General features: G+C 49.8%; 1 protein-coding gene across 1 annotated transcript in view; it reads right to left on the reverse strand.

Moving 5' to 3' along the window:
• PPP6R2 (protein phosphatase 6, regulatory subunit 2) overlaps positions 1-7,642 on the reverse strand; it is a 56,848-nt gene extending 49,206 nt beyond the window's left edge. Inside the window, exons 1-2 of the mRNA XM_006888108.1 lie at positions 7,416-7,642; positions 1,781-1,967 (exon numbers count right to left, since the gene is read on the reverse strand). Coding sequence (XP_006888170.1) covers positions 1,781-1,967; positions 7,416-7,642 — 414 coding nt within the window. The remainder of the gene's footprint in view (positions 1-1,780; positions 1,968-7,415) is intronic.
• Between the last annotated feature and the right edge of the window lie 3,420 nt (positions 7,643-11,062).

Consider the following 11,062-nt stretch of genomic DNA (forward strand, 5'->3'; position numbering starts at 1 on the left):
GGGCGGGGAGAAAAGTGCAACAATGAATGAATGGAAGCCCAAAATCTCTGTAGATGTTCATTGAAATTAATAAAAACATAAAATAAAAAAATTTAAAAAACAGACAGCATTGTACTTGTGCAATTACCAAGAGGACAGAGCCCAGGACAGACTCAGACGCCTGACTACAATAAGGCCACTGTCAAGCAACAGAAAAAGAATGCTCTTCTCAGGAAATGCTGCTGGATCAACCAGATATCTATATATTTAAAAAGCAAACACTACACCCTTATGCCATTCACAAGGATCTATTCCAGGTGCATTGTTTAAACAGGAAAAGTAAAACAACATTTCTGAAAGAAAACACGGAAGAATATCTTCATAGACTTTCTGGCAGATAAAGGTTTCTTAATAGAGTTCACACACATACACCACTATAAAACAAAACAAAAATCCCAAAGATAAAAAGAATAATGACCTGAAGGTGCACGGGTCGAACCCTTCTCTGCTGGAGAAGGAGGGGGAATCTCCTCCTGTGCCAATCAGATCCAATTTGATGGCACACAGCAACAACAAAAAAAGAATAATGAAGGGAGCGGGCAGGGGGGAAGAAAATGGGAAGGATCCAGGCAAAAAGCCAGGGTCATGATGGGCAAGGTCCAATGGTGATTAATTTTATAAAACATAATGCATGAGAATGATTGTATGAAACACAATGTGAGCGAGGAAAAATGTGAAGCACAGTGTATACAAACTTTGTAAACAAACCAATTATATATATAACACAGATGTGTCAAATGCGTCAATGGTTGGCTACCCAGTGTGGACTGAGAGTGGGGTGGAGCTCCCCGATTAAACAAGCGTGGAAGGAGGAGTGGCGGCCACTTCCATAATAGCTTGCCTCCGGAAACCCTAGAGAGAGGATGAAAGGCACTCAAGCGTCGAGGACTCTCCTTCACAGGGTCGCTATGAGTCGCCTGCGACTCAACAGCACATAACAACAACAACAACAACGTGTGTCTGTGTGTGTGTGTGTGTGTGTGTGTGTGTGTGTAAAAAAGAAGAATGAACTGGTTTTCTTAAACTTGGAACTTGTACTCGTAAAAACATCCTCTTAGAAAGGAGAAAATGCAAGTGTGAGGTGAAAGCAGAAGCTGCAGAACAAGGTCAGCAAAGGCCTGCACCCAGAAGTGCAGAGAAAGACGACCTGACAGAGCAGCAGCAAAGAAACTCCACAAAGGAAGTGATCTCCTCTGTACACTGTTACATCACAATGAAAATATTTTCTATTTTGTTGGGGTTTTTTGAAAAAGAGAGCAACAATGAATATTTTATTTATTTTTTAAGTGAACTGGGAGAGTGGTATGGAGGAAAGTGTGTAACCATAAATGAATGAAAATCAAACTTTTCTGTAAACTTTCGTTAAAAACACAATTTTTTTTAAAATAGAGGAGAGACCTACAAGCCAACACATTAGTACATAATTTTGCCAGTCACCAATGACACAAGCAGAAGACAGAAAAGAATCTAAGTGCCAATCAGGGCCTAAGGACAATGCCTGTCCCTGGTCAGGGACCACCCCGTGTACATATTATGGGCCTGAGTGACAAAGGTATACTCCTAGGTCTATGTCTGCTCAGAGAGAAGAGCCACCAGCTCCCTTCTGGACTCACTTAAATCCTAAGCGACCACTAGCACCACCACACAGGTATACACTCTCTCTCCCTCCCAATGTCTCATGGCACACATGACACATCTGTGATCAAAGCTGGCTGACATCATGCAGTCTCAGCTGACCCACCTGTTCAGCTTTCCGTGCAATGAGGTTGCCGATGGTCTTGCTGAAAAAGCTGGCAAGCAGAGGGTTGAGGGGTGCCGCATGGGTCAGGAAGCTGTACAGGAGGTCCAGCAAGGCCTCGTCCCCACCAAGTCTGTCATTGATCTGTGGCACATCTGAGGTCAGGAGCTCACAAGCCGTGTTTGGGTATCTGAAAGGGTACAAACCAAGCAACTGAAGGTGAAAAGAGACTTCTCAAGGCACTCAGAAAGCAGTTAAAAACATGCTTGGAGGAAGGAAAATCCCTACTATAAAAATTTTTTTAAATTGGATGCAGCAGCCATTGAAGTCCAACAGCCAGGGCTGTGCACCACCCCATGGCCGTGGGCTTCAATAAAGGCCACCAAGTAACCAGGAACATTAAGCAAGGTAGGCAAAGGTGTCGTGGGTGCCTCACTAAGCACACCATGTTTGTGCAGGGCATGATCTGGGAGGTGTACAGCTTCACATCCTGTGAGCACTGTGCTTTGGAGCTGCTCAAGGTCTCCAAGGAAAAGCAGGCCCTCAAGTTCATCAAGAAAAGGGTGGTGACACACATCCGTGCCAAAAGGAAGTGAGAAGAACTCAGCAATGCCCTGGCCTCCATGAGGTACATGGCTGTCAAGAAGGGCTGAGCGTGACCCCTATCCTCCAAAGTCCTCATGCATCTGATGCAATAAAATGTAATAAATATACAGAAGTAAATAAAAAACAGAATCTATCACAGACAAAACAAAAACCTGAACACCCTGGCACAAGCATACTTGTGACTCTGCAAAGCGTATAGTTTATATCGACTCTGGTAGTTCATGGGCAACAGTTTGAAAACGTCCATTCCAGATCATACTCTGCACCTCCACACCACGTGAACCCACCCGGACCGCTGCATCCACTCCTCCCCCGATCCTTGTGCCCACTTCACCCACTGCGCCTATTTCTCCACTTGCCCCCACCTGTTCCATGTACCCACCCTGACCCCTGTGCCTATTTCTCCCCAGCACCACCTTGACCCCTGCATTCCACCCTGCTCTCTTGTGCCCCTCTCCCCCACCCTTGTGCCTACCCCAACCTCCGTGCTCACCCTGATCCCCATGTCCACCTCTCCCCCTGCACCCACTTCTCCCCCCACACCCACCTCCCCACCTGTGCCCATCTCTAACTCCACACCCACCTTTCTCCCTGCCACTACCTCCCGCTCTGCACCTACCCCAATCCCCTCATTTATCTCTCCCCTGTGCCCACCTCTCCCCATGTGACCACCTCTTCCCCTGTGACCCCCACTCTCTCTGCACCCACCCCAACTCCCGCACCTTCCCTGACCCCCACTGCCCACCTCCCCCTCTGGACCCACCCCAACTCCCACACCTACCCTGACCCCTGCACCCATCCCTGCCCCACCTCTCCCCCTGTGCACCCACCTCACCATCTGCACCCACCTGGCCTCCTGTGCTCACCTTCCCCTCTGCACCCATCCCAACCCCCGCATCTATGTCTACCCCTGTGCCCACCTCACCCCCTACATCCACTTCTCCTCCCTGCACCCACCTTGACTTTGTGCCCACTTCTCCTCCTGTGCTCACCCCACTCTCTGCATCCACTTTTCCCCCTGCATCCACCTCTCATCCTGCACCAACCCTACCCTCTGAACTCATTTCTCGTGTCCACTTCTCTTCCTGTGCCCACCTTGACCCCTGCACCCACTCTGTGTCACACATTCACTGGTCTCACTGCACCCATGGACCCCTTGCACACACTTCTCCCTCTGTACCCCATGGACCTTATGCCATCACCAGGCATGAAAGCATGAAAATATTATCAGTGAGGGCATGACTGACCAGTGCAGAGGAGAGTGGGCATACTACGGAGGGCAGGCAGTGCCCATGAGGCAGGCTCTACTCATGGGCCCAGCGAGTTCAGAGTGACCCACTGAAGAGTGTAGGTGAGTACACACAGTGCCATATGGGACAGCGATAGCAGCAGCACAACCAGGCACAGAGGGGGTCCTGGGCAACAAGTGACTACCAGCCTTGAAGACTCAGGGCAGCATGGTCAGTGCAGGCCGGGAGAGGAGGCAGAGAAGACTGGCGGCTGCTGCAGAAAGGCGAGCTCTGTTACAGGCCTGTATGGAGCCCCTTCTACACAAACCTGTTCTGCAGGGTTAACATCAGGTCAGACCATGGGGTGCCCCACATGCAGGAGGGCTGTCGTGTGATAGCCACTGGTAGTGCAGGGAGACAACTACCCAGGAGGATCTGGGCAGCAATAGTGCGAGGAAGCATGTCTTTCCTGAGCATCCCCAAAGCCAGAGATGACACACTCGGGGAGGACACAGGAGCCAAGTTCAAATGAAGAAAGGGAAACACCGGACACAGATAAAGGAAGAGGCCCTCCTCTGCAGAGCTCTTCAGGAGAGAAGGCCCTCCACCTCATCCACACATGTGCACGTGCACACACACAGCTACACAAGTGCATGCACATCCACACACAGACACAACACATGCATGCACATCTGGTGCACATGTGCCTGCACACATACATTCATACACACACACACACAGAGAAATATACACATGTACAAAGAGGTACACTCACACTGACACGTGCATTCACATAGACACACACGTACACACTGTGTGCACACTCACACATGCAGACACATACAGCTAGGAGGATCAGAAAACCAAACCCACAGGCTGGCCACCTTTCCTCTTAAGGTCTGACACCCATGAGGATAAAGCAGCAAGCAAGGCAGGAACCAAGACAGCAGAGCACACACCACTAGACCTGGAATGTGGAAGGGGCTGGCAGGGGCATGGTGGGGCACCTGGAGAGGGTGCCTGCAGGGGGCAGTCAGCAGAGCACAATGGCGGGAGGGGAGGGGCTGCAGGCAGTGGTGTTCTAGAAGCCAGGAAGGAGATGGGGAGGGACATCATCCTACAAGCAATGAGGAGACCACCTCCTTGCAGAAGATGTGGTCAGAGCGGCTGTGGACAGAGGAATGCTGGGCATAGTGGGGAGGGCCATGGCACTACCCTGAGTAGGGAGGCAGTGACAGTACAGCCCCTCCATTCAGCACAACCTTACAGGGAGTTCACAGGCTCCACTGGATATTTCCGTGCAGAAATGGCTCACTCAGAAACAACACAAATGATGACTGAACAAACAAACAGGAGAGAAAAGGAAGAATGTAGAGGAGAAAAGTGAGCCTACGGGTCCCAACAGTAACTGACACTCAGAGACAGGAACAATAGACCAAGAAAATCTGAGAGCAAAGCAGTCAGTACAGGCATGGAAGCAGAAGCCAGCCCTCAGCCCGGGCACAATGGTCAGAGTATGCATCCGGTGGTCAGCACCCACCCGCATCTGCAAAGAAAGGGTGGAGAACAGAAGGGAGAACCTTCTAGACAGGCACTGCATGAGCGCCTACCCATGTATTCCGATGTGAGAGGGCTGACAGAGAACCCAACCTGAAAACCACCAGCATGGAATCATCACATTCCTGGGAAATTTGGAACAAGAGAGACCAGAAAAAGCCCTAACAGCTCTGCGAGGTGGAAGGGGAGAGAACAGCAGTCTGCAGTGACTGGATGAGGCTGCCTAGGCAGAATGCTGAAGCAGAGCAGAGGAGGACCAAGTGCTCCTTACACGGCTGACCTCCAAGAGCTGCACTGAAGGGTGTTGGAGGGCACTGGGGAGCCCCAGATTAGGAGGGCTTCCAAACTCCAGACAGGGTGCTGCCCGCCCAGCCCCCTTGTCTCCTTTTCCTTTAGGGGTCACCTGATGGGCAGTCCTGTCTCAGCCCGAGGTGGAAACTGTGAGACAGCAGCCCAGCATCATCACACCTGCTTTATGACAGAACTGAAGTCTGGGTATTTGTATGCTGCTTCTCTCATCCCATTCCTCAAAAGGGACCGAACTCAGCAAGCAGGCGCTTGAGGCACCTCAAGGAAGAAGCTGGGCTCAGCTGCACATTTCTGAGGCTGACCATGTGCCACACTTGTAACCTGGTGGGCAGCATGTCCTGTACAGGCTTGGACACAGGCTGGCATGCAGGGTGCTGACTCTAGAAAGGGCCTCCCTCCCTCAGCCACTAAGGTAAAACAACCACTTGTTCTATCAGATCTGCAGACCTGACCACGCTGCACCTGGGCAGCAGAGCCTGGCCAAGTACAAAAGTGACCAGTACTCGAGAGGCAGCATCAGCTTGTGTGAAATTAAGTCCTGCTGGCACACAGCCACATGCACTCATTTGCCAACATCTAAAGTGGTCTCCACACCACAGTGGCAGAGCTGCGGATCTAACACAGGTACCTGCTCACAGAACCATTTCCATCCAACCCTTTATAGAAAAAGTCTGCCAACTCACGCTCCTTATATATATCTCTATTCTCCCACTTATGAAAAGCAATGGCAATCCTACTTTCTCTTCTTGCTGCCATCCACCTACCCATTCACTTATCCTTCTATCCCACCCATATTTCAGTGACCTAGGGGTAAGAAGCTGCACTGCAATCCCAAAGGCACGGAGTTACAATCCACTAGCTGCTCTGTAGAAGGACAGACAATCTCCTCCCATGTTATTTACTGTCTCTGAAAACCCACTGGAGGGTCAGCTATGGTCAATTCCAACTCAATGGTAAACAATAACAACACCCATTAATCCATCTAGCCACCACTCTATTCATCCACCATTCTAGGCATTCAGTCCATCTACCATCCATCTTTCCATTCACCATTCCATTCTATCCACCCATCCAGACACAATTCCATCCATCCAGACACGTCCACCTGTTCATCCGTTCACCCATCCAGCCATCAATTATTCATCCAACCTTCCACGTATCAATCCCTCGATGCAGACACTACCACCTACTTCACCTGCTCGTCCATCTACCTATCAACCCTTCATTCTATTCATCCTTCCATGTATCCATCCACCCAGACACCTACCACCTGTTCACCTGCTCACCCATCCAGCCACTGATGATTCTGTCCATCCTTCTACCTAGTCACCATCCCATCCATGTACTCTTTATACACCTATCCATTCATCGATCTCCTTATCTCAAAAAACTGATTTTTAAAGTAAGAATAATACTCACACAAGCTTTACACAGTCAATTAGTACAGAAGAGCTCTTGTGAAAAGCAGCCTCTAGCCCACCACACTTTATTACTCCCAATCCACAGCCTCAACAGGATACAAGCTACTCGTTTTCTTACCTACTTTCTTTGCTAACCACCTTGTTTAGTATGTATATACAGGTTCCTTTTTGCTTAACCAATTTTAGTCACTACAGAGAGACTTCTTAGCTCTTTCCCTGACCCCAGTTGCTGCCTGGTCACCTTAGTATGAACAGGAAGTGCCATTCACAGTTCACACCAACTGCCAACTGTGTGCCCACTTATAGGACACCTTCCCATGGAGATGGCATTTCCCCACTGCTGCCCTCTCCCCACCCTACCAAACCATCAAACTCTTCTTGGCATGAGTCACCTTAGTCTAAGGCCAGCTTCTCAATCGGAAAACCCTTGTGGCTTGCTGTTCCCAGAGAGCCTGCTGCCTGCCTGTGGCTCTGCCCTGTGACATGTGGCCTGCCTGGCATGGCAGCAGTACATACTTGAAGCGGACCTTCTCTTCCATGTCCTGGGGCGGGTCCTGCGTGATGAGGCTCACCAGCTCCTCCATGCACTGCTGCCGGCATAGGAAGTCCAGCAGCTTCCGGTTCTGTGCTTTGCACTCCTGTAGGAGGTCATCCTCATCCATCAGCTCCTGCAGCGTCACATCCTCCTTGTCCAGCAGCTTGTCAACATGTGAGGTGGTGTTCAAGTCAAACTTCCAGAACATGGTGATGGCTCACAGAGCTGCAAGACAGGCAGCAGGGTCACAACTCCCAGACAAGGAGGTGCGCAAGCTTACAAAGCCTGGGTCCAGCCCCATGAAAGCGTGCACCACCCAGGGGCCCCAGAGGGGAAAAACCTCACAAAGATCACCACTCGGGGCCCCCAGGCCAGCACCCCTGCCCAGTGGCCCAGGACATACCCTGGCTGACAGGCTTTCCTCACGTGACAGCCCTAAACACTCAACCAATCAATCTTTGGCTATACTCAACCAGGACCATCTCCCACGTAGTGCACTGACCAGGACATCCCTCCACATGACAGTACTACTCCCAAGCCCACAGCCTCAGGGGTGAGCACTGCCCTGAGCAGACACCAGCCACTTTCTAAGACATCTCTCAGAACGCAGCATCAAAAAGTCAGACTCAAGACATCTCACATTGCCCTGCTTCCCAGCCCCTACCACTGTTCCTGCTTGGTGAATGATAACCAGAACTTCCCTTATAGTTGCCACCTCTCTCACATGAGCACTTAGTGCACCCTGAATACCCCTACAGCAAGACACCCCTTCACTGCACCTCAACCACTGCCAGCCTGGACTCTGAGATGGGCCTCTACAGATCACCCTGTGGGACAGGCCTCATCTGCAACAGTCTCCACTGCCCTGGGGGAAAATGGTGGCTAGTGTACTCAGCTGCCAACTCAAAGGCCAGCAGTTTGAATCCACTAACAGCTCAACGGATGATGAATGAGGCTCTCTGCTTCCAGAAAGACGGAAGGCCTGGAAACCATGTGGCTGTTCACCTAGTCTTAGAGGGTCACTGTGAGTCGGGACGGAGGCAACAGCAGTAGGTCAAAAGCAAAATAAAGCTGCATCATTAACAAAGTAAAACATCATTTGAAATTATAGATCTTTTTAAAATGGTCTGAATCATTATCAAATTATGGTTACAGAAGACAGGATTTATCTTTCTAGTCTTTTTATTTCAAAACATTAAATGCCATCTACGTTAAACAAAACCCTATTTGTTTTTGAAACCATGCTGCTCCCAGACCCCAACACCGGGCACTAGCAGCTGGCTCCCTGTCCCTCCCTCACTTCTTTATTGTGTCTGTACTGAACCAAGCTACTGTCTCTAAACTGCAGTCATCTTACACCACTCTGGAACACTTGCTGATGGCCAAAAATGCCCAGCACATCTCCAGGCTGCTTTGTACACTGTCCCTCACCTATGCTCCCTCTTCTGAGCCTGCCAACAGGTATGAAATACAAAATGCACTTGGACAGTCCACTTCTTACAATGAGACAAAATGCCACCTACTCCCATAGTGAAATGACTACCTAGTACTCCCTCTGCTGCCTCCCACACCTGTACACATTCTGTCACGCCATCACCCCTACACCTGCTGACACTACAGCTCCCACCTGTACACCTCTGTCACCCCATTGCCCCCACACCTGTAACAGCTCTGCCACCCCACTGCCCCCATACCTTTACACACCTCTTCCACCCTATTGCCCCCATACCTGTACACAGCTCTGTCACCTCCCGCAACTATACACACCGGTGCTTTCTGTTCAGAACTTAGCACAATAGCAATGTCCTTAGGGCTGGCTGGCCAACAGCACTAGCAAACTATTAAATTTTGTGCATATAGACTTCTGGAGGATTTAAAAGATTATTTTTTTTTTTGGAAGTAGTGCTACAAGGGGATCCTTGGTGGTAAGAATGGTGAGACATCATCTCACACACTTTAGGCATGTTGTCAGGAGGGGCCAGTCTTTGGAAAAAGATTTGGAAAGGTGAAAGGTCAGAGAAGAGGAAGACCTTCAACAAGATAGACTAACAGTGACTACAACAATGGGCTTCAGTTTGTGAGGATGGCTCTAGAGTAGATAAGATTTTTATTTCTGTACACAGGGTTCCAATGAGTCAGAACTGACATGACAATATTTTTAAGCATACATGTTATTTTACACTGTTTAGTTTGGGAGCAATGTCTTCTCATTGCAAGTGCTTAACTTGGATTTCGGGGGGGGGGTTGCCTTTCATAATTCCACAAGTAATGAGTAAGAGCTGAAATAAAGGCCTTAAGCCATCACCCTTTCTGTATGATGGAAGTGCACACCCGTAGGGGCCACTGGATGAGAGGCAGAAAACCAGGCCTCACACCTGCCACCAGCACAGATAAGGACTGTGCAGTCAGAAGAGCCAGGCTGTCTACCCTCATTAAGACTGCTGGGCAGTGTCCCAACCATAGAATCAGAGACTTTTCTGGCAACCCTGCAACTCCCTGCTGCCCCTGAGGGGATGTCGGTCTGCCTGCAAGTATGTCCCCACAAACAAGTTGGGTGGACTGCAAATGGTACAGACTCTTCCCAGCTAGCTGACAAGCACCAAATCCACCTGTGGCCAGATGTGACCTAACCAAGTCCATCTGCTCCCTTATTCATCTTGGAACCCCAGATGAGTAAGCATTTACCTGTGGTGGCCTGCTGAACAGTCTGTGACCACAGCACAGTGGCCTCTAGAGGCCTGGCCATCTTCAGCCTGCTCACTCACCACCAGGTGACTGCAGTATGTGCATTGGCCCAAGAACCAAAAAAGGGCAAAGTCCAGGATCACTGACTACGTGCGACCATGAAGTGGACCCTGACTTGAGCCTTTATGCTTTGGAGAGCTTGCTACGCAGTAAAAACCAACTGACACAAGAGTTTCCATCACAGCTGGAACCAAAGGGAGCAAAAGCACAGCAGCAGCATGGCAGCCTTCCGCTTCACATCTCCTCACACATGATCCTCTCAGGGTCATCGAATAAAAGTTAAATGATAATATCTGTAAAGCACTCGGCAAAACAAACTCCAAATGTGCTTGGAAGCAAAGAGGACGCATTTCCACTGTGCCCACACTGCCATGCTACCTTCAGTCTACACCACCCCACCTTCCGTTACACCACCTCACCTTCAATTCACACACCTCATCTTCAGTCTGCACCACCTCACCTTCAGTTACACAACTCACCTTCAGTTACATCACATCCCATTCAGTCTATGCCATCCACCTTCAGTTACACCACCTCACCTTCAGTCACACACCTCACCTTCAGTCTACACCACCCACCTTCAGTTATACCACCCCACCTTCAGTTACACCACATTACCTTCAGTCTACACCATCTCACCTTCAGTTACACACCTCACCTTCAGTCTACACCACCTCACCTTCAGTTACACACCTCACCTTCAGTCTACACCTCACCTTCAGTTACACACCTCACCTTCAGTCTACACCTCACCTTCAGTCTACACCTCACCTTCAGACTACACCATCCCACCTTCAGTTACACCACATCACCTTCAGTTACACCACCTCATCTTCAGTCTGCACCACCCTAACTTCAGTCTACACCACCCACCTTCAGTTAT

This window comes from Elephantulus edwardii, unplaced genomic scaffold (assembly GCF_000299155.1).
Source record: "Elephantulus edwardii isolate Elephantulus edwardi_28Jun2011 unplaced genomic scaffold, EleEdw1.0 scaffold00064, whole genome shotgun sequence".
NCBI lineage: Eukaryota > Metazoa > Chordata > Mammalia > Macroscelidea > Macroscelididae > Elephantulus > Elephantulus edwardii.